The 24,014-nt window shown below is 42.0% G+C and overlaps 1 protein-coding gene across 11 annotated transcripts in view; it reads right to left on the bottom strand.

Annotated features, from left to right (window-relative positions):
• The window catches only part of LOC137424418 (EF-hand calcium-binding domain-containing protein 4B), a 99,951-nt gene that overhangs the window by 7,002 nt on the left and 68,935 nt on the right, over positions 1–24,014 (bottom strand). For 10 of the 11 annotated variants that reach the window (XM_078772029.1, XM_078772034.1, XM_078772014.1 and 7 more), the window contains 10 exons: positions 23,380–23,478; positions 22,440–22,630; positions 20,107–20,181; positions 19,912–19,963; positions 16,389–16,501; positions 9,804–10,029; positions 8,976–9,105; positions 6,424–6,505; positions 4,488–4,602; positions 2,354–2,461 (listed from right to left, as the gene is read on the bottom strand). In XM_078772029.1, coding sequence (XP_078628155.1) covers positions 2,354–2,461; positions 4,488–4,602; positions 6,424–6,505; positions 8,976–9,105; positions 9,804–10,029; positions 16,389–16,501; positions 19,912–19,963; positions 20,107–20,181; positions 22,440–22,630; positions 23,380–23,478 — 1,191 coding nt within the window. Of the gene's footprint in view, positions 1–2,353; positions 2,462–4,487; positions 4,603–4,870; positions 5,932–6,423; positions 6,506–8,975; positions 9,106–9,803; positions 10,030–16,388; positions 16,502–19,911; positions 19,964–20,106; positions 20,182–22,439; positions 22,631–23,379; positions 23,479–24,014 lie in introns of those variants that run through there. The other variant, XM_078772047.1, reaches the window with a different exon arrangement.

Genomic DNA, 24,014 nt, shown 5'->3' with positions numbered 1-24,014 from the left:
TCCTATATAAACGTGCGGCTCCGAAGTAACATGGCAGTGTGTGCAAAGCGACTGAGAAACAGGTGTAGCGGCCGCTTTCATGTTACAGATTCGGCGCGCACTCTTCACACATAAACGTGCGACTGAGAAAGACGTGTAGCGGCCACTTCCGTTTTGCAGAATTCAATCTTTTTTCAAAATGGGCACCATGTACTGTTTAGATTTTGATGATTTGCGTGTGATATGATTTATATGAATTGTATTCATATGATTATATTATTAATATATGATTAATTATATAATATATGAATTATATTTATATATGAATTATTATTATATGAATTATGAATTATTATGAATTATTAATTATATATGAATTATGAATTGAATTATTTATATGAATTATATGAATTTATATGAATCGTTTAAAATAAAAAAAAGCCTTCAATTTCTGATATTTAGCCTTTTCATTTGGGCTTCTCAATTGAAGCCCCGGCTGCCCCGCCCATACCGTTGCTAGTCGAAATTTTTTGAGACATGGCTCATTGTAAAGAACTCTCCATGGGGAATAAAATATGTTAATGATGATGTCATAAGTGCCTCCATTATGGCGTCATCATTCGACAAGTACAAAACTTCACCCGATCAATAGTCAGGTTCACTATGTTTTTTCGTTCCAAATTTTTGGAGATTAGCAAAACTATACATTTTTGGAATATTCAGAGCATGAGGAATCCGAAAATTAATGTTTACATTTGCGTAGACACCTTTGTGAAAATGACACTCAGGACAGTGATGAAGATCTGTAAAAGCATATTCCTGAACGGTATAGACCTCGTAGATCCTGTGTATAGGACTTATAGTTCAATCTGATACTACCTATAACTTCCTATAACAACCTATAACTTCAAAGGAGTTGCAATATCATGTATTATGTAATACAGTTATATCACAAATATAAAGACAATGGTTTTCAATTACCTTTGTTTGTTGCTTTTCTATAATCCTGAGCACTATTTTGAGGCCTTTATTGGATTCCTTGACCCAGAAAACATAGGATTAGCATATTTAATTAAGTCTCTAGGTTGACTAGAAGCCGAGATCGCGCAAAATATGTATTTTATGGCGGCCATTTTCAAAATCCAAAATGGCGGCCATGCAGGTGTCTGTGCAAATGCCAACATTGATTTTCAGATTCTCCATGCTCTGAAGATTCCAAAAATGTACAGGTTTGCTAATCTTCAAAATTTTGAAAGAAATTATATTTGTTAACATAGTGAACCTGACTATCTTCATCACTGTCCTGAGTGTCATTTTCGCAAAGGTGTCTACGCAAATGTAAACATTAATTTTTGGATTCCTCATGCTCTGAATATTCCAAAAATGTATAGTTTTGCTAATCTCCAAAAAATTTGAACGAAATTATATTTGTTAACATAGTGAACCTGACTACAAGATGAAATTGCTTGAGGGCCATGTCGGTATAAACTGGTGGAAGAAAAAAAAAAAGTTAACGTCATCGGTCACGTGGTTCGGCCGCCACCTTGGAAAAACCGAATAACTTTGCAACTCTATCTCGGAAAGCACTGAATAGAAAAACATTAAGACATGGCTCATTGTAAAGAACTCTCAATGGGGAATAAAATATGTTAATGATGATATCATAGGTGCCTCCATTATGACGTCATAATTTGACAAGTACAAAACTTCATCCAATCAAGATGAAATTTCTTGAGCATAATCTAGTAATAAATTATTTTAGAAAAAAAAAAAATGACGTCATCGGTCACATGGTTTGGCCGCCATATTTGTTTTAACACAAAAGCCTTAAAAACCATTGAAAATACATCCTGGCGGGGGTTTGCAATCTCTGATTGCTCTTTTTCTTGATATTGTGTATGTCAGAGTTCTTAATACAATTACTTGTTTTGTTCTACACAATTGCATTGGTGTGGTTTTACCATGGTTTATTAGAACACAAAATAACAAATCTTTCTGCCTCGTAACAATACACCTTAGAGGTGAATGTGCCTAAACCCAGGGTCACGACTGAAACTTGTAAACCCCACCACTCCCCACCCCCCACACCTCCTCAATCACGGTTTTGACAAAATCAAAAGCAAGACAAAAACCTTTGGGAACCACTGCTCTCAGCAATTTTGCCAGCTCTAAATATCATCTTAATTAAAGACAGATACAGTGTTTAAAATATAATTCATCAAGAAGGATAAATGCTTCTCGTGGGATGAAACGTCGGAATGATATTTGTAAACTGCCCGATGTGTATTCTTCAGTGCAATGTTCATCATACTAATGCAATTTATATTCACAGGGTCGTATTTGTAATTAATCCAAGATCCTTTTTGCTACTCACTTTGGCGAGACGCTTTGCATTGCTGGAACTCACATTCCGTCCCTCTGCTTTTATGGCGTCGGTTTTGTTTCCAAGAAGAAAGATTGTTACATCGTCTTCAACTCTCTCCTGCAAGAGCATATGAGGAGTACAAAATATGAATGCAAAGAAGAATATATAGAGGAATTTAAATCCTTTTGGTTTCTTTTTTGATAGCGATGTATATAATTTTTTACAGTGTAGCCCGTAGGGCAAAGCCGTCTAGAACAGTTTGTCCGTATGTATGTAGGTCCCTCACAAACATGCACCAATCAGAGTTGAGGATCTGGTCACATGAGAGGGGTGATGTGATGTGATTTCGTCTGTGATGTCATTACAGCATACGACAGCTGACTACACACACCGCCATGTTGAATCCTATGCCGTTCAGGCCGAATGTATCGTCGAACCTGTCATATATCACAATCGACATGCTCTACCTTTACGGTTTTCATTCAGTGTGAAACACAAACAAACCGATTGTTAAAATGATCATCAAACATCAAAAGCATCGGCATTACGGGTGTTCCAACAACACAGTACGTATAGGCCTTAGGCTTCATGCCTTCAGGCCTCACCTTCAGGCCGCTTCGATCAAATTAGCCCAGGTTTATTAATACAGTAGTATAGTCTTCGTAATAATAATAATAATGTTAATAACAATATAATAAAGATAATTGTAACACTAATCTCTTTGTTGTGACTGCAAAGTTACTGGGTTGAAGCGGTGTATGGTTTGTTCATTGTTGACTCGAAACATATAGAATAAACCAGTATCTCAATGCAATCTCTTCATTTTCATAGTGACAGACAGCTTAGAGACTTAGAGTCCTTCAAAAATTTTTATACTTACATTATTTGCTAATGGTATCCCCACCCAGGTCATACTATCCTCTTCAACTAAAGTATCAAACAAGCCCAGCTACGCTGCTGTTAGACTTTCGGTTTTGTTTTTTATATGCAAGGTCAAGGACCAAGGAAGAGCAAAGTGATAGGGTAAAGAAGTAACACAGTAACAAGAGCAACTGAGTAGGATTTGAGAATGGGGGCACTGGTAGCAGGCTGTGAAGTCTGCGCATGTGAGGAATATAGAGTTGGGATTGATGCTTACCAGTTGGTCCATGTTTGCAGAAATCGATGTACATATGGAGTCGCCACCAATGGTTGGTGTACCACCCAAATGGTTGGGTGGAACACCACACATACCACAAATTATTTTTCCAAATTCAAACCATAATAAAAAAAAAAAGACTTGCGATAGAATGATGTGGTTTGTTGCATGTGAAAAAACATTTCTCAAAGCGTTATTGTCAAGATTTATCAACATTATCATTGTCACAAATAACACGCCATGATACTCGATCTCCGTCGAGGTTCGTATTATGCAGGTGCAATCAATATTTCAGCATTCCTGTATTTACGGTCTCGATTGCAGCCCAAATCCTCTTCCTCAGATCCGCAATATTTGTAACCCTCACTCTGTACAACATGTCCTTTACAAAACCCCACAGAAAAAAATCCCAGAGGGTTTAGATCCGGCAAACGTGATGGCCACAGAATCGGAAGTTTGCACCCTATCCATGGATCATTGAGGAAATCCGGCAGTCAGACTCCACTGTGGGGGAGCTCCTTCCTTTTGGAAAATGGCCTCTATTTGCAGGTCTACCAATTGTGGGAGTACTTAGTTCTCCAATATATCCAGGTAATTGCCAGATTTGATAGTGGCTTTGGCAAAGAAGAATGGGCCAACAACTCGGTCATGCATTTGGCCACACTACCCTTTGGGCGGTCACGCTCAAGTTTCCGGACGTCATGGGGAGGTTCAGAGCCCCCTGACGTCTGTTAACATTCGCCAAAATGTGGAACTTGACTCATCTGAGAAGAGGTCACATTGTAGAAATCCATTATCTTTATCCAAGTGTTCCCAAAATGTCCACTGCAATCATCATGTGTTGTATGCAATCATATGGCTTGAGTGCCTGCACCACCTGACCTTGTACATGTGCAGCACTGTATGTACCATTGAGTGGGGCATCTATGATATCCTTATGAGTCATGATATGAAACACAGCATCTTATGAAGCAAACACTAACGTAGTAGAAAATAAAATCTTACCTTCACGCTGATCATCCAGTTTCGAACTGCTCTGAAGGTAAATTCATTTGTTACGTCATACATAACAAGTACTCCATCTGCCCGTCGAAAGTACTGCTTGGTGATGCTGCGAAATCTAAAACAAAACAAGTAGTGCTACATTAAAAGTACACCACCCCCATGCCAAATAAATAAATAACATATCGTCCAGTGCGCGACATTGCCGGAGCACCTTCAGTGCCTGGCGATGCCGCTGCGCAGCACAATGGAGACAGAATTGGGAGGGGGAGGTGTACAATAATTGAATGATTAATTGTGTAATTAAAATAAATAAATTATATTCATTTAAATGAAAGTAAAATATAATATATTAGTAAAATAATTAATTTCTCAATCAATTGGCTAATAGCATACCTAAACCACCGCTGTTTCAGTGAAATCTGTAACTTTTTCAAAATTAATCAAGTAATTTTTTTTTTGTGCACAAAATCGAGGCTCGTGTAAGAGCTAACACATTGAACATGAAAACATGCAATGAAGGGAGTGGGAGACAAGATGGGGGGATAGGGGGAAGCACACATGTACAACATTTGAGAGCAGGGAGATCTGTGGGAGGTAGAGTGCTTGGGGTGAGGAGGCGTGGGAAGGGGAATGAGGAGGCGTGGGAAGGGGGGTGGGTGGTGGGAGAGGTAAAAAAAACAACAACACATGGACACTGCTAGGACTTCCAGGAAAGAAGTCAGTATTATTTTAAATATTAAATAATTAATTGATTAATCAATAAATCAAAAATACCCTTTCCAGCCAAATCACTTGGTCACTCATGTCCAATTATCAGCTTCCTAACTCAAAAGATGCCTGATATATTGCCCAGATGAGAAAGAAAGTAAATAAGTATTTAATAAATCGATAATAATCAATTGATTAATCAAAAAATTTAAAATATGTTTTTGCCAAAGGACTTGCTCACTATTGTGCCAAAATTTCAACTGCATAGCTCAAAGGATGGCTGATATATCGCCCAGACAAACAATAAATAAAACAAACAAGAAATATGTCGTGCATAGCGCGATACTTGTGAATTCCCGAAATTAAGTTTTTGACCTTCGGCCTATGTTGACCTTTTGGCTTGTTGACCACAAAAATAATTGGTGGTTGAATTCAGTGACCTGGGCATGCAAATCCTCTTCAACTTTAAAGTCAATTGGATAGAAATTGAAAATGTTAGAAATTTGGCATCTGTTGACCAAAAATAATTAGTGGTGAAATTTGCAGACCCGATGTGCAAATACTCTTCAAATTTTAAGTCAATCGGATGAAAATTGATGATTTTAGAAATTTGACAAAGTTATTGATTTATGTTACCTTGTGTTGGCCGAATGGTTAGGGTGATGGGCTTGGGATCCAAAGGTCCTGAATTCGAATCCCTTTGAATTAATGCCAGGTGGGGTTGACTCAGCCTGTCCTGTCAATCTTCCGAGGTCGGCAAAATGAGTACCAGATACTTAAAATCAATAGGCTTCTTCCTTATGACGAACTCTACCATTTTGTGAAAATCCGTTTAAAATTGTGACCTGCAGGCGATTGAAATACGGACAAACAGACAGACAGACAGAATTACGCACACGACCACCCAATATCCCAAAATACAGCACTTGAAAAATCTTCGATTTTCACGAGTAACAAACGGAGTGAAAACTGAGTACGCCCTTTCGGCGTGGGTGATGACGTCACGCAGTGCCTGGAGATGTAATGGCGGAGTATAAAGAACTTCTTGAGATCGTTTTCAAGAGCAGCAAATCAACCTCGTCCTAAACTAACCTCGTCACTACTTTTGGAACATGCAGCATGTTTGTGGGAGTGAGTTTTGCTGCTGCATTGGTTGTTATTAAAATCCATACACCAGATTAGCTTTGGTTGGTGTTGAAGTTTGTTTCGAAGTCACGCCAATGCTCACCGTTCCTGTCCGGCTGTGTCCCACAACTGTAAAGCAATGCGAACGTTATCCAACATCAAACTCTTCACGTGGTAGTCGACACCTGGGAAACACAAATATCATGTGTTTATAAAGTACAACTTTTGATAAATGCTGCTTTCCTAACATAGGAACTAATGAATGAGTTCAATGAATAAGCAAAAACTTTTTTTTGAATAAACCAAAATAATGTTTTATTCATTTTCATTGACATGTGAAAGATTTGGCATGCACATTCCAATTTGCTTTTATTTGGGAATAACCGGTTTCCGACAATCAACCATAGAAAAGTATCGTCACGGAAATGATTCCTAGGAGGTTAATAAAATTAATATTTTCAAAAAATTGTTTGTTTGTTTGTTTGTGCGTTATTCCTTCACAGCCAAGCTGAAGCACCTAAAGGCCCCAACATTTGGGTGTACATAATTCAGAATCTGGGCAATGTTTTGAGCTACTGCATATTGGCCTTGGCGACCATTTTGAGGCCACGAAAAGCTGCTATAAGGTGTATATTGGGATGTGGGGTCAGGCAGTGCTGCCGCTGACCCGCAGGCAAAATGTAACAACCATGAGGCCAATAACTCCATTGCTTTTCAATGTTCAACACGTCCCGGAAAAAGTTCACCCAGCAGGGAAGTGCTGGAAATCTACTTCCCCTTCCCCCCGGACAGTGCCGGGTAGCCCCTGCTGGTAGCGTATAAGGCATTCATCAGAAATATCTTCTAATAAGGGGCACTATTCTGGACTCTGTAGCTGACATCCATCTTGCTTCATGGAGGTCATACAGTCCAATGCTGTCTGTGTTTTTGGCCTATCCTGGAAAAAGGGAGAGTCCCAATGTCCGCTCACCCTCCGCAGACAGATTTGTGGACACTCGGTTTTTTATCACCTCATTTCTGGCCTTGCTGCTTCCCCCTTCCTTTCATATCCATCTGCTCCCAGCACACTCAGGTTACACAGATTCTCCCAAATTCCCACACCTAGCTATCCTCCCTAATTCTAAGTTGAATGTCAACTTCTTTTCTTTCACCTCTCTATTCTCACACCTGGGGAACCGTCTCCCTGTGTCTGTTGGTTCGTGTCCTTCCTTCCAGTCCTCTTTAAGAGTGCTGCCCATTGTCATCTCATGCTTTCTCCCATACCCATCCATCCCTGCTCTCGCCGATGATTGCTGATCCTTCCCACTCCCTCTCTGCCATCCCCACCTCCAATCCACTCTTCTTTCTTCCACTGACCTGTGATGTTTGTCTCCCTGCTCCTGTTTGTTCCTTGGTCAGTCTGTGAAATTGCTGTGCTCTGTTTAGCCTGGTGTTCGGCTAGCGGCTAGGGTGCCACCTTAGGATCCAAGGATCCTGGGTTCGAATCCCGGTCGATCGCTGAATTAACGCCAGTGGGGTTGACTCAGACTGTCATCCTTCCGAGGTCGGCTAATTGAGTACCAGTTCACTGGTAATTCCCTGTGTGTCGTAAAAAGGCGACAAAACAGGGTTGGACGGCAGGAAGGGCATCCGGCCGTAAAACATTGCTTCAAAAAAGGGGACCAAAAAACAACAACAACCACGGTACCCGAAAAAGGCCAACCCCCGCTTTGCAGGGAAAAATGGCCTCTAAAGGTTGTTTTTTTTTTTGTTTTGTTTAGCTCCTCCATAAACCCTATTTTTTTGAATCCCTAAAAAAATCCCATTTTCAAAACGTTCCTTCTGACTTATCGGCTCAATGCATTCAGTCCCTTCAGATATTAGAACATGAGCAAAGTCGCCCAAGTAGTATTTCATCAAAGGCTTGGTTTTGGCCAAGGACAAAATAATATTCGTTCAATTTCTAGGATGCTCCCATAAGATGTCTGATCATGGATCTATACCCAAAGTGGTCAATTTTGCTCAAAACTCACCACACTGGCGAGGAATTTGCAGCTCGGAGCACGCCATCCTTCAGATGGAAACATAAAGTTGGCTGTCCCATCTGGATTCTGGATTTAGGTCCTCGACATTAAAGGACTCAAGCTTTCTCTTAAAAAGTAGGCCATTATTTGTCAGTATCTTCATTAAATAACCATTGTGCAGGTTAACTAGGCTAAGGAAGTTCATGAGAGAGAAGTACCAGTGAAGAAATTTCCATATCAAAAGATGAAGGAAGATTATTTGTAATACCGGCAACCATCAAAGGTGGCGCTATTTCCGCCACATGTCAATTTTGGAGTTTTGGTGGCATCCATGTTTGCTCCATTATAGTAAGATTGTTAGAATGGGATTAGTACAGATATAGTCGACGATAACCGTGTTTTAAAATCAAGTTAATAGGCTGTGGATATGACAGCGGTGGGGTCATTTGAATGGCCTCCTCCTTTGTCTTAAGCTTCATTTCCTTCAGCTAGGAGCACTTTGTGTTAAGAGAAGAAAGTGCTTGTTTAGCGAGTACGTTTTTAAATATTAAAGTATATGAAATATTGTTTGAAGGGATCTTGTGGTTGGTTTGCGGATCACGACAAAGCATCAAGAGGAGCAATATTGAAGAGACATTTGAAAGGATCTCACCAATGGTGGCGCATATCGTTGATGAGAATCGTTTGTGACACAATTGTTGGATGAAACAGCTCTTTCCCACACCAGACTCCCCCACCAGGACAACCTTAAAGAGGCGATCTGGAGGAAAATTCTGCGGTCCCTGAATGGTTGGAGCAGGAAGGGTCAAGGCCAAGGGGTGTGGGTCATTGGGTGCAAAAGGTCTTTGGTTCGACCGCTGTATTCCAACAACTATCTCCGTACTGTGGTTTGCAAATCTCTAATTTGGCATTACAAACACAAATAGAGATATTCTGCTTTTGAAGCGGATTCATTTCGATCAGACCGGTCTCTGAGTCTGGGAGATCGGTGGTCTGAGCCCGACTCCAACTGAGTCATACAAAAAACTTTAGAAATGGTCTGTGCTGCTTCCTTGCTTGACGCAGCATTGAAAAAGGATGTAGTACAGATGAGCAACCATTGTACAGGCTTCATGGGCCTAATGGCCTCCTCCTGCAATTATGTTCCTTGTAAGGGAACTCATGTTATTATTATTATTTGAAAATGTATCATTTTCATGATTGAGGCCTTGCCATGGGCTCATTGCAAAACGTTGTGATGCGGTGATATTATAAAATTGGGTGAAAGTCAATGTAACTTACGATTCCATTGCATAATTATTGTCATTTAATGATGATGCATTAATTAATACAGTATATTCACTCCTACAGAAGCATATCCACACCGATGAGACAACGAAGAGATCAAGTTACGAGTGGAATCACAGTCAAATGTGCATCGCAAATCAAAACCTACCTTCTGTGAAGCGCAGGTCTGTGATGTGAGTCACAAAGTCCTTACCCCAGACTCTGTGCCAGCGGTCTGGCCACGTGATGATGACCGTCCTCCTCTGTCTGGCTGTGGGCTTAACTGAGCCCGACGGTTGGGAGATGCTGCGGCATTCTGCACTGGGGGTTCCCATTCGTTTGGCTTGTTTCTGCCCTGGAGCATCCGTGTCCCACCAGGTACTGGACCAGCTGTGCCGTCTGTCCGAGGGCACTGGGTATCTTGGCTGCAGAGCGAGAGCCTGTGAAGATACAATCTCATTAGAGGGTTTCTCAAACAGTGATTTTGTACCAAGCAACCTGGAAAATAAAAGCATTGTGGTTGTCCTAACTGCATGGTGGAAGTTGCAGGGACTACATTTATTCCTTCTCTCGTTCTCCTGCGCTCCTCTTCCTCTTTTTCTCTCTCTCTCTCTCTCCCTCTCATTAGCTCTGCATCTGTGATGATTTCAACTTCCATTATGATGTGGTGGCTTCACAACATTCAGCCAAACTGATGGCAAAGGTCTTCTAATTGTGATTCTGTCCAGTATGACTCAATATGTGAAGTCTACATACCAGAAAATAGTCTGTACTCCCTCCTGGACTTGGTAATGACTAACCTACCTCTACACTTGGGTATTCCTCTTATGCCCCACTTGGCTTTTCTGACCATGTTCATTTTGAAAATTGAAATCTCTCCAGCTCTAGTTGGAGAGCAGCTTCGGCACTGGAGAGGCCGACAGTTCGAAAATGATCTCACTGTAGGTTGGGCTGCAACATGGAATGCATCGTTCAATCCAGGCAACTCTCTCCACTGTCATTCTGCTGAGCCTGCTGTTCACACTCTCAAAATTTACATCCTTTAGTAGCCCCTCTTATGCCACGTGCTCTTCTAGGAACCTACTCCTTTATAATCCCACAAATCCCATTGTTACTGCTCATGTCCACTCTTCTGTTCCTCTTTTCTCACACCTGTGGAACTGCCTCCCTGAATCAGGACAATATCACTCTTCTCTCCAGTTTTTCCAGACAGTAGCACACCACACTCTCAGGCCACCTTGCATCCCTACCCATGATCTCTTCTACCTGCTTCCCAACTCCCTACCACCTTCACCCTCATTCCTGCAGGTTCATATATTTTTCGCTTTATCTTTAACACGTTGGTTTCTCATTTCTGTTGTCAGGATGTTACCGTTATATCATCTGTCACCTTGCTCTTCCACAGGCCTTACAAAAATATATAAACGATGATTTACCAGATTTATCATTTTCTAGTGCAATGGTTAGACCGTCTCCCCTGGGCCTGGGAGGTCGGCGGTTCAAACACCGTCCGAGCTATTCCAGTGACTAAAAATGGTACGTGCTGCTTCCTTGCTTGATGCTCAACATTTAAAACGATAGAATACGGACAAAAAAACAGAATTTGGCAACACTAGCACAGGCTTTGATGTGCCTAATGGCCTCTTCCTACATTGAAGTTCCTTTTGAGGAATTTTTTTTACGGAATAGCCCACAGGGCAATTGTGTGTGTGTGTGTGTGTGTGTGTGTGTGTGTGTGTGTGTGTGTGTGTATACGTATTGTTATGTTTGTGGGGGGTAGGCAATACCTTATCCAGGTAGTATTGCATAGGTAGTGTGCTTCGACTGTGGTGAAGAGGAAGAAACCCCATGTACTTAAGTAGGGATCCGGGAGACCGTATGTCGTGTAAGCGCACATCTTCATTCCCATCACGAGGGGTGGGGTTATGTTAATTAGTTGGGGATTAGGCCAAAGAAAATACATTGCTGGTCTCTAGTCAGACCAAAGTTGCAGAATTGATGCGGCGATGCGGGTATTTTTTTTTTTTTTTTTGAAAAGCATGGATTGCACATATAAAGGTGTTGTTTTTTGTGTCCTCATGCCTTGCGTTCCTCCTCATCTGCCGTGGCGCCGTCCAGAGAGAAATTAAAGACAGCCAATGGGATAGATAGGATTTTTTGTAAATAATGAACACAAGCTTAAGTTATTTTAAAATGTATTTATTCTGAAAATTATTAAGTTCTTCAATCATATTATAGACTGCCATTTCGTTCTCGAGATCGCCTCGCCGTACCGTCAAACATTCCAATGCGTCGATCTTGTCAACACTGCGCATGCGCAAGTGGTCTAACAGGTGATTGCCAAAGCATTTGAATGCTGAAAAAACCGCGCATGCGCAAATGACTACACCCCTGGACCAATCTTCATATACGGGATGATGCTGCATGTGTATCAAAGCCGCGCATGCGCAAATGGGCTGTGTGGTGTGGTTCAAATCGGCGCATGTGCAGCTGGGCTAAATGGCTAAAGTGGTAGCGCTTGAATCCATGCCGATGGTCTCCCACGATCTCTTCTCCCAGTCCACCAGATTATCACAGACACTTACAACTTCATGACAAACGAGATAGTATCCAGGCCTAAAAACTAACGAGACCACCCACAGCTCTCTCGGCCTTCTGGTTGCTTCACACGAACCTGACAAAGAACGTCTTCGTTTCAATAAATGACAATATCCAGCCGATTGGATTCATGACGGCACGTCACACAAAACTACTAATAACTTTGGAAGGGCTGGTTGGATTTGGAAAAACTAAACGCAGTTTTGAAGGGGAGAACCGCGCGTGAACGTCGATACCAATGGCGACCCTCACAGACCCGAATTTCCCAAGATAGCGCGCCGGCCCGGCAACATGCATACATTATATGGCTCCTTATGCTCGAAATCGCGTTTTCGGCGAGGACGTGACGTCACGGCTCACTTAATTGCAATTATCTCGTCTCAGTGCCGCCTCAAGTATATGCGTATACTTGAGGCTGGCATTGTTTATGTTTAATGTGCTCTATAATTTATTATGTGCTCTATATTATATAGACGGCGCACGCTGTTGTAGGTACCGTTGGAAAAAAAAAAATTGTTGATGCGCGAGGGTCAAAATCGATGCTCGTGCTGACCAGAGACCGGAAATATATATATTTTGGCCTTATGGGTAATTAATCCCCTGTATGTAATGGCCTCTGTTATTTTTCCTCTGTTCCTTGTGACAAGTGCAGCACACACACCTAGCAAGAAATCGCGCACTTATAACACTAAATAAAAGCGACCGGAACCGGGACATTCAACTACCGCTGGCACTGCCAGCCGTCACATCGCAACACAAGCAGGCAGGTTCAGGAGGCCATGCCCTGAACAGCAGTGATTGGTCCGGGATTGATTGGCGCAAGGACTGCTAAGATGGGACTATTGGATTGGTGGAGCAGGCACGAATGACGTCAGAGCTTTGATTATAAAAGAACGCTCTTCCCGACATTTTCTCTCTCGCTTCTGGACTTCTCTTGACTGCCCCTCTTGATTTCCTCGCATCTTCTGGCTTTAGTGGTGAACGGTCATGATTTCATATCTTGCTCTGCTTCGGGATTTCACGGGGAGCGGTCGGAGTTCATAGCGCTCCTGCACAAGGGGAATTCATTGATGAGCAGAGACGAGTGGACGGGCATGGCTTGCTTGCTGCGCACTCGACGGCTACAGGAGCGAACTGTGCACGTAGGCCTGGTTTCTGCTTGTGAGCTGCACGGCAAAGCGTGCTGTTCCCGCTAAGGATGCGGGCGTTTGGACGATTCCTCACGAGGTTCAAGACCAGCTCGGAGCTAAGTGCCCACGATACAAACACTTTTTTTTTACTTTCGTTATTTTGTATTTCCCTTTGTGTGTATACGAGTCTTTATGAGGGCGCTCCAATTAGGAATTTAGTTTTACCGTGCATTCTGTTGTTACCGGCATTTTCTTCAATAAACCCGGTATTTTTGTACATTTTAATTCCGTGTCATGTTTGAGTTGATTATCGTAGGTTCGAAGACGTCGGGTGGAAGCCATCCAGGTAAGTTTGTCGTTCTCCTTTCCCTCGCGTATAAAGAATACTGTCATCATTGGATTGAACGCCTTGGAGTTGAAGCTCATTTGGTCATCCGTGTCACCCTGCGGTGTTCACTACAGGGCAGACACACGGCAGTGTGTGTGTGTGTGTGTGTGTGTGTGTGTGTGTGTGTGTGTGTGATACTTTTTGTGGATATTAATGACATACAGTCACATGAAAAAGTAAGTACACCCCATGTAAAGTTTTGACATTTTCAACATATTTCAACATACAGCTATTTGATCTTCATTTCAACAATATTGACAGAAAAAGGTGATATAATATAACAAATATCATGAAACATTTACATTTTGTAGTCCATTGTATAATTTAAATAAACATAAGTGCAAATTTCGCATGTGGAAAAAGTAAGTACACCCTTGACTCTAATAGGTGGTATTGCCCCCTTTGGCAGAAAAAACCTCAAGTAGGCGTTTCTTATAACTGTCTACCAGTCTCTGACATCGACTGGGAGAAATTTTTGCGCACTCCTCCATGCAGAATTCTTTCAGCTGTGCGATGTTTGAGGGGTTTCTTGCATGCACAGCTCGTTTCAAATCCCCCTACAACATCTCGATGGGATTTAGATCCGGGCTTTGACTTGGCCATTCCAGAACCCTCCATTTCTTTCTTTTCAGCCATTCCTTGGTGGATTTACTGGCATGTTTAGGGTCATTGTCATGTTGCAAGGTCCACCTTCGGGTTGATCTTCAACTTTCCGACAGATGGCCTCACATTATCCTCAAGCACCCTCTGGTACAATGAAGAATTCATAGTGGATTCTATGATGGTGAGCTGCCCAGGCCCTGATGCAGCAAAGCTGCCCCAAACCATAATATTTCCACCACTTTGCTTCACAGTTGGTATCAGGTTCTTGTGGTCAAATGCTGTCTTTGGTTTTCGCCAAACATATCTTCTGGTACTATGGCCAAATAGCTCTACCTTTGACGCATCTGTCCAGAGCACATTGTTCCAGAAGTGCTGGTCTTTGCCTAGGTGTTCATTGGCAAACTTTAGTCTTGCCCTGATGTTCTTTCTGGACAGCAAACGTTTCCTCCTGGCACACCTCCCATGTAGATCAAATTTGTGCAGCCTCTATCTAATGGTAGACTCGTGCACTTTGACATCAACAGTGGCAAGAGCTACCTGTAGGTCCCGTGATGACATTCTGGGGTTCTTCGAGACTTCTTTCAGCATCTTGCGGTCTGCTCTCGGGCTGAACTTGCTGGGGCGGCCTGGCCTGAACAAGTTGGCAGTTGTTTGGAAACTTCTCCACTTGTAGATGATCTTCCGGACAGTCGAGTGATTGATTTCAAATTGTTTGGAGATCTTTTTAAATCCCTTCCCAGACTCGTAGGCATCTATAACCTTCTTTCTGAAGGCCCCAGAGAACTCTTTTGATCTAGGCATGGTGACGTCGCACACTTCAACAACAAAGAGCAAGCCAAACTAAATGTCGAGGTTTAAATAAGACAGGTTCCTCCAAGATCCTCTCTAACGATGTTCTAATCATTTGCATCTGAGCTGGTGCACCTGATTCTAATTTTAGGTATTTGAAGTAGTGATAAATGTAGGGGTGTACTTACTTTTTCCACATGCAAAATTTGCATTTATGTTTATTTAAATTATACAATGGACTACAAAATGTAAATGTTTTGATATTTGTTATATTATATCACCTTTATCTATCAATATTGTTGAAATGAAGATCAAATAGCTGTATGTTGAAATATGTTGAAAAAGTCAAAACTTTACAAGGGGTGTACTTTTTCACGTGACTGTACGTGTCGTGAAACTGAGGAAGAAGAAGAGGGAGATTCTGGGGTGTGGTGATCTCATGCATGCTGGATGTATAGTCAAGCACTCTTTATGTGTGAAGGGAGAATCACGCGTTCTGAACGCACCATGTTCTGGTCTGCACTGCATTCATCTTGGTAAGACCAGATCGATGGCTTGGCCTTTGTACTATGCTTGAGTTAACTTTATACTTACACTTTATACGATTCAATAGCGAATACTTTAATTGCTTGTGTGCCTCGGACTTGTGTGAATCGATTTCAATAAAGCCTCACTTCTGTGAACGAGGTCTTGGATAAATTCCATTACAATACGTCTATCAATTAATTACGTAATTTTGAAATGTGCCTTTTAACTATTTAGACTGCCAAGACCCCCTTCAACCTTTAAAGAGCCTTCAAGACCCCAAAGATCCCAGAAGACCTAGAGGACTCAAAATTCCCTGAGGACCCAAAAGAGCCAGATGACACAAAAGTCCCTGAGGACCCAAAAATCCCCGAGGACCAAAATACCCAGACGACCCAAATGTCCCTGAAGACCCAAAAGACCATGAAGACCCAAAAGACCATGAAGACCCCAAAGACCCTAAAGTCCCCAATGACCCAAAAGACCCAGAGGACCCAAAAGACCAGGAGGACACCAAAAATACTCTGAATACCTAAAGGACCCAAAAGTCCCCCAGCCTCCAAAAGACCCCCACCGAGTCCGGCAGTACCTGCTACAAGGCAGTGAAAACTCATGAAAATTTGATCAAATGGATCAATGGGCCCCCTAGTACTTGATAAATAGATAGCCCGCATCAAACATCACCATAAAAAGTGCAATAATCGGTTAAGAAAAACATGGCTTGTCTCAAACTGAAAACCATTCAAAATTGATGCCCAAAATGCACCTGCTTGTCGGATTGTCGTCCTCAATGTATTCTCCAATAACTGATCCATCTCTCTGCAGTGGAGGAGTTCTTACCTCCTGGCTTGGACATTGGTGCTGGTATTTCCAGTAACTCTGCAACCAGAAATAACGGAGGGATTGGAGGTACTGATACGTCAAAGAATGTTTAACATTTGTTATTTGAATGTAATGAAAAGTATGAACGATAAAAAAGAAATTGCGGTCGAAGGAAGAGATCATTGGCTTTATAAGAATTTATCAGAAAGACCCAGTAATACACTATTTGGAGCCATCTCGTATACACTCAAAACTGATGGAGTATTTCACGATCTGCCTCACGGATGCTCCAAACATACCTTTTCCCTTTGCTACCATTTTATAAAGATCAAGGCTCATGGAAGAGATCAATATGTGAGGTGGACACATCAGCAAGAAAGGACATCGGGCGGTAGCTTGACAGATGACGAAAATCGAGAGAATCAATAATTGATTGATTAATTGTGTAATTAAAGTAAATAAAAATTAATGATAAAATAATAAATTTTTTAATCAATTGGCTAATAGCATACCTAAACCACCACTGTTTCATCCAAATCTGTAACATTTTGAAAATTAACTAATCAATCGAATAATTAATTGATGAATCGATAAATCAAAAATACCCTTTACAGCCAAATCACTTGATCATTGTTGTGTCCAAATATCAGCTTCCTAACTCAAAAGGTGCCTGAGATATTGCCCAGATGAAAAAGAAAATAAATAAGTACTTAATAAATCGATAATAATTAAGTAATAAATCAATTAATCAAAAAAATTAAAAACTGTTTTTGCCAAAGCACGCTTTCACTATTGTGCCTAAATTTCAGCATCCTAGCTCAAAGGATGGCTGAGATATCGCCCAGACAAATGAGAACCTTGACCTTTGGCCTTGACCTATATGGTCAAAAAACATTGACAGCTTCACGTTTGTCTTTTGGCATCTTCTGGTAAAATTTGATGAAGGAGGCTGAATGCGTTTACGAGTTATCATACTCAGTCAAACAAACAAACAAACGGGACAGGCCGACTAGAGAGGAGAGGGACTGGCACACAAGAGATTGATAATTTGGTAAAATCAAACAGTTAAGCTAGGGCAAATGTATAGGATAAGGCAACAGGTAATAAGTGGACAAAAGGCATGTGAGCAGACAGTTACAGGTGGAAAACAGGGTAAATGTAGAAAAGAGTGCTGGCGGACTGGGGAGGATACTCGGTGAGAATAAAAAAGAGCAGGAGATGGAATAGAGAACGTCACTAGATGGCGTTTGCCCTCCATTTTATAGGACTGGATCCTAGTGCCTGGCTGAAACACCCAGGGGAGTCGATTTCACAGTTAGGAGAAGAGTAAAGGTGAGCGGTTCGTCGAGATTTAAGGAGTGTGTTGAGGTACGCGTTGTTGGTCTTGGGAGTGTGACCACGTGGAACTAAACAGGGATGCTCTCTGACCGTGACCACGCTGCCCTGACGAATCCAGGCACTAGGGAAGGATGGGGAAGATTTGGTCCCCGACTTGCGTTGGGGGATGTCCCATCTTTGTCAGCGTTTGGGGATGTCACCTGTAAGCCATCCAAAGAACCACCACGAAGAGGCATCCCCAATAGTTGTCCTGCTCTGAGTCAGGGAGTTTGGTGGTTCGATTCCGAACCAAAGATTCAAGTCATACCAAAGATTTGAAAAATGTTAAACAAGTTGTTTCTATGCTTGCTGCTCGGCATTTTAAGGACATAGCATCGAAAAAATATTTTCCAAAGATGGCATCGTGGGTAGGAGCAAAGTTCTCCTTGAACTGCCCTACGGAATGTGGAGAGAAAAGCAATGTTTTAAAGATGGCGTCGCTGCTACCCAGAGGGTCTTATGAAATGACGTCACTTCCCCTGAGGTCGACACCCGTGTTTGAATTCAGGTGTTGTGCCACATATTTGCCTTTGGATGCATGATTTGTGTGCAGCTCCTCCATGATCCTTAGGTCCTGTAAATTAAATATGTAGGAATGTTGCTCCAAAGATCACTGCATCTTTGCTAGTGATTCATTACAGGAAATTGCAGGGTATTTATATTTTGTCATTTTTTAGTCTTCAACTCCAAGGGGGGTATAAAATCTCGACTCGTGGAAGAGTGGGTTAGCCATGTGGTCTTTATGTACAGACAGTAATTGCGTGGGTCTTGGAGCCATCAAATGACATCGAGGTGATTAACCACTTCCTATTATCTCCAGACCAGCAGGCAAAGATGTGGCTGCAGCCGGCATCTTATTGATGTGAGGGATTTTCCAGCACAGTGGAATCTACAAAATTATATCACAGATTTTCCAAAGTAAATGATATTATTATTTCGATAAACCAGGAACAGGATAGGTCTCAGGACACTACCTTGAGGGACACCAGGAACAGGATAGGTCTCAGGACACTACCGTGAGGGACACCAGGAGCAGGATAGGTCTCAGGACACTACCTTGAGGGACACCAACTTCCCCAGGTAGGGCATGAGATAGGATGCCATTGGGAGCTACGTATTGCTTATGAGTCTGAAGAATATCCACCATTCACACATTTGACGATGTCGGATACCATTGACAAAAGAAATAGTGAGCAGGGCTTGGTTTCAAATCGTGTTAAAAGATCAGGAGATGCCAGTGAGACTGTTCTTACCTACTGCTTCAGGTTCAGTGTCCATCCATTGCTGAAGTATCAGGAAGTGCAGATAGGCCTTGGCCTTGAGGTCTGCTGAGATTATCATTGGACATCGGATTATCGTAGGACATCAGCCAACCCTCTGTAGGCCATTGCCAATCTGCTGTCGACCATCGTCAACCCACTGTAGGCCGTTGCCAATCTGCTGTAGGCCATCATCAATCCGCTGTAGGCCATCAGCCAACCCGCTGTAGGCCGTTGCCAATCTGCTGTAGACCATCGTCAATCCGCTGTAGGCCATCAGCCAACCCGCTGTAGGCCATTGCCAATCTGCTGTCGACCATCGTCAACCCACTGTAGGCCGTTGCCAATCTGCTATAGACCATCGTCAATCCGGTGTAGGCCATCAGCCAATCTGCTGTAGGCCATTGACAACCAGCTGTAGATCATCGTTAACCTGCTGTAGGCCATCCGAGAGCTCGCATTGGTGTAAGCAAAGTGGTTTTTAAATTTTATTCTTCCAGTTGTCCTCTGAAACTGATGTGTGGTTCACAGAGAGGTTTGTATGTTGCAGGTTCCACCTGTTGGTTAAAATCCATGCGGCAAAGGCCGATTTGGCACTTGAATTCTGATCTCCATAAGAGTGAAGTTTAATTACAATATTTTTGAAAATATTTTTGTACTAAATCATCGATGTGCCAAGCGAGTCAGTTGCTATAATGCAAATGCTAATGGAAATTGAAATATTTCCACATAACCATTCCCTTTCTGGGTCAAATGTCTCTTGATTGAACCCCATTTGAGGCAAACCTTGGAGAGAGAACACTCTTTGACAGATGTGAAAAAGTTACTGACCGTACGTATTCCGTCGGCATCTCTTTTGTCCCGCATGTAATTATTCATTTCCCTGTCAAAAAAAGGGTGATTTTAATCAAGTAAAACTTACAAAACTCTTCATCTGCATACAAGTTGCATCAAATAAAATGTGATTCACACAAGTTCAATATTGTTGGAAAAGTTGGAAAAGGGGATAAAGAAAACTTGTTGAACCTGAAAAACTCCAGCTGTGTGAGTAACAGGGAATTGTCTTGTTCGGTAGGATGAGTGACTTCCAGTGCGGTTTCCCTGTTAAAATATTGAATTTTTTTGTTGAGATAGCAAAAATGAATTTTCCTGATTCATTGAAGGAACTTTTTCATGCAAGTTTAATACATCAGAGTTAGAGTTTTACTCGATCTCATTTTCATGCAAAATATGAAACTTCATTTAAAATGACTTTATTTAGCGTTTTAAATCCATTGCCTATATATTCGATGGATTCTGGGTTCCTGACCAAACTATTAACTGAAACCATGGTGTTTCACAGGCAGCAAAGCTGGTGAGTACTTAATCAGTCACATGGGATGTGAACCGACGTGTAGCCGACGTGAAGCTCATGAATCAATGGACCAAAGTTGAAATACCATACAACATGTGTTTGTCCTTTGGATACTGATGTGATGCACTTGAATTTGTGTGAATGTATACTCATGTTTAATAATGCGTTTCTCCTGCATGAGATTTATGTCCAAACCCCTCTGTGAGCCATATCACTGTGATAAATAAAAGTCAGGCCATTGTGTGCCGGTACTCTAACTAAATTCTTATCTCCTGGTTTAACTTTCAGGGGAACAGCATCAGCGGTACAGCCACTCTCCCTGAAATGAAACTCCCAACATCCACCTGCAGCTGTGCATGGCTGATGCTGAAAACAATGCTGCAATCACTCACACTCACACTCATACTCATACTCTCTTCTTCCAGTTCACTGCTGCTTTTAAGCACACATGGATTACACACTTTGTGACGCATCTTACTATAATTCACCAAATGTCCGTCCGTCTCTGTCTGTCTGTCTGTCTGACCGTCTGTCCGTCCGTTCGAAGGTACCCCAAAAACGGTTGAACCGATCGCAACGATATTTTGGGTGGGTAATGCTGGGATCTCCTGGAGTAAAATAGGGTATATTATTTTTCCAATTTCAGCTTTGACCTCCAGCATTTTCAGGTTTGGACTCCCGCATAACGTAATTTTCCCGAGTGCCACACAAACGGCTGCACCGATCGCTGCACAGCTGCACCGATCGGACTCGGTGACCTCGGACAAAGACATTTTATAAGGACATGGGTTGAATCCCTGCTTGAGAGAATGGCAACCCCCTCCCCGCCATCACGGTCATCTCTCCAACTCACAATCCCACGAGATATGCAGAAAGGACGACCCAAAACCAATTATCTTCTTTTTGATTCGTATATAAACATCATTAAAAGTAAATAATGACCTCGGCCAAAGTTCAAACGACGTGGGTTTAATCTCTACACGAGAGAATTCCACATAGCTATTTGGGCAGTGAATACGCTAACAGATTGCTGTCTCCATCGATCTTGCCAAGGCCGTAACACCTATCGGCTCAAAATCCTTTTAACTCTTGACTTGGTAGTTTTTACAATGAAGGAAACACTAACAATGTTGTTAAAAGTTTATTTTGTGATTAATTTGTGATTGGAGTTTTGCTGTTTGGAATGAAAAAAAAAGATGTCGAGTTCAAGTGAATGACGAAATGCCATGATGGTTTCTACTTTCTGAACGTGAACTTCGCGGATTGCCATATGCAGATTCGCCACGGACCCACGATCGATGTTTCTATACGTGAACGTTCGCAAACAAACGGGTACGTTTTTCATGGAAGTCCTTCACGAACTTGCTGTCCATGTCTGATATGCGACTGAGGGTGCTACAGTAATGTGGAATTTATTGGTTTCATGCTTTAGCATTTGCCGTATCTGCATTGCCTGTTTGCTTCTGGCCTCCCACCCATGCGTAGCACGGGTATCTCACTAGTATGTAAAATTACATGTCCTTTTATTAGCCCGTCCCCCACGCAGTGGGAGATGGGGTTTTCCAATTGTGTGTGTGTGTGAGTTTGTATGTGTGTATAAATACATGCAAGTTGTTTTTGCCTGCTATCACCATGTGTGGGTGGGCCTCAGGAGATGGATACCGGGTCTCAAAGTATCTACCGTATGTCCGGGAGTCCCGTCTGCCAGAATATTATTTGGTTTTGTCGGCATCAAAGATCCCATGGTGTCTTTCGCAACAAGTAGGCGAGTTATCGCCGATGGCGATACCATGAACAAATTCCAAATTCCTGCTCCAACCTACAGGTGGCATTGCATCAGTGGCCCAGCCATTGATTCTACTCATCCTTATGCTGCATATGAAAGAAGTAGATAACCAACACAACTTCCTCACAGTATGAGCTGAACTACTAGGTTATTGATAAGAGTGTAGGAGTGAAACTACTTGGTCATTGACGGGCACAGAGTAAAAGTGCAGGAACTTACATCTGAGGTTGTTTGAGGGAATTTGCAATCTCTTCACGATTCCTCTGCTGGAGAAACTGCTGTGCACAGTCCAATTCACGACGCATGTCCATAAGTTGCATTTCCAGCTCAGAGTTTACTTCCTGGAGACTCTCGTTGTGCTCCTTCACCCGTGCACTCTCAGAGTTCAACTCTTCCAGTTGTGTTTTCAACTGGTGGGGGGCGGCAGCAATCAGTGGATGTTGATCTGATCTCATCTCCCAATGTAGATTTTGCATTCAAGGGAGTTTATAAACCAGTACACCATCTCAGAGGTCTACAACCTCCAATGATATAGTGGGATTTTACTTTACGAGTTAGTATTAATATTGTTTGTAATAACATTAATAATATGCGATTATCATTAATTTTGTTATTAAAAGCGTCTTTGGAAAAACGCCACGATAAAGCTAATTTAGCATTTATATACACCTCAACATGCAACCTCATTGACGGCAATGGCGAGCAAACTCGCTCGGGTGGAGAAAACCCCCCTTAGGGTGGGAGGCAAATGAATGCGCTACAACCTTCATTGTGTAACCCTTCGTCTTCCTGTCAAGTTTGGTTGAGTTTGGATAAGTAACGACGGAATGTATTGACGTCAAAAATTCATCAGACAGACAGACACCAAATGGAGTATTTTAGTATGATGTTCATACAACCTACTGAAGGGTTGTACATCAGATGGGACAGCCTGGTTGAGATCCCATTAGAAGGATCGTACATTCTACCAGGCTGCTGGTGCTGGCAGAGGTTTTAAGTGGGATTCCCTTCCATCGATTGGAAATCGATTCCGGTACCAGGCAGCTCAAAGGCCCATTTAGCACAGTTTACTTATTTATTTAACATGACAATATTTCTATAAGTAGTTCATATGATCAGTTCTTCAACGGCCATTTGTACAGGTGTGCTTGCATGTCACCTGTAGCTGGACTTGTCTAATGTTGGCAACCTCAAGCTCTTTTGTCTCCAGCTCCTTCTCCAGCTCTCCACTCCTGTACAGATGTTTCTTGATGTCTTTCTAGTTGGCAAATTGGAGAAAGTAAAAACACGCATCAGCATGAAAGTGCGATAAAATAAATAAAGTCTTTCCCTTTCTCTGGTCAATCAGGAGTATATATTATAACTTTTATATTTCACTTTTGTGGGCAATTCAAAACTTTATTCAACAAAATCACCTCACTTGTTACCACACGAAGCGACAATCTGGGGTAAGCAGTTGGTCACGTTTGTCTGTTCGTCAGTCTGCCTGTCTGTCTGTCTGTCCACAAACGTCAATTTATGATTGAGGAACAACTTATTTAAATTAAATGTTATATTTTGAACACAAATCAGAAAACGAACCTGGAATTTAACAGTACTTTGGCTCTGAATTAGTCCCGATCGCACATGCGCAGAGAGGAGTGAGATTATTTTTTTTCCCCTCTGTCTGCCTGTCTAACAGTCAAACAAAATTGAAAATCATTCCAAACAGGAAACTCACTATTTTAAAGGATGCCATAAAGGACACAAACACCAGACACAAAGAACAAATTATCTTTTTAGATATGGTGGTGT

This window comes from Myxine glutinosa, chromosome 1, assembly GCF_964187855.1.
Source record: "Myxine glutinosa chromosome 1, kmMyxGlut1.1, whole genome shotgun sequence".
NCBI classification, from domain to species: domain Eukaryota; kingdom Metazoa; phylum Chordata; class Myxini; order Myxiniformes; family Myxinidae; genus Myxine; species Myxine glutinosa.
Note: the sequence above shows the minus strand (reverse complement) of the source record. Positions and strands in the feature narration are given on the sequence as shown.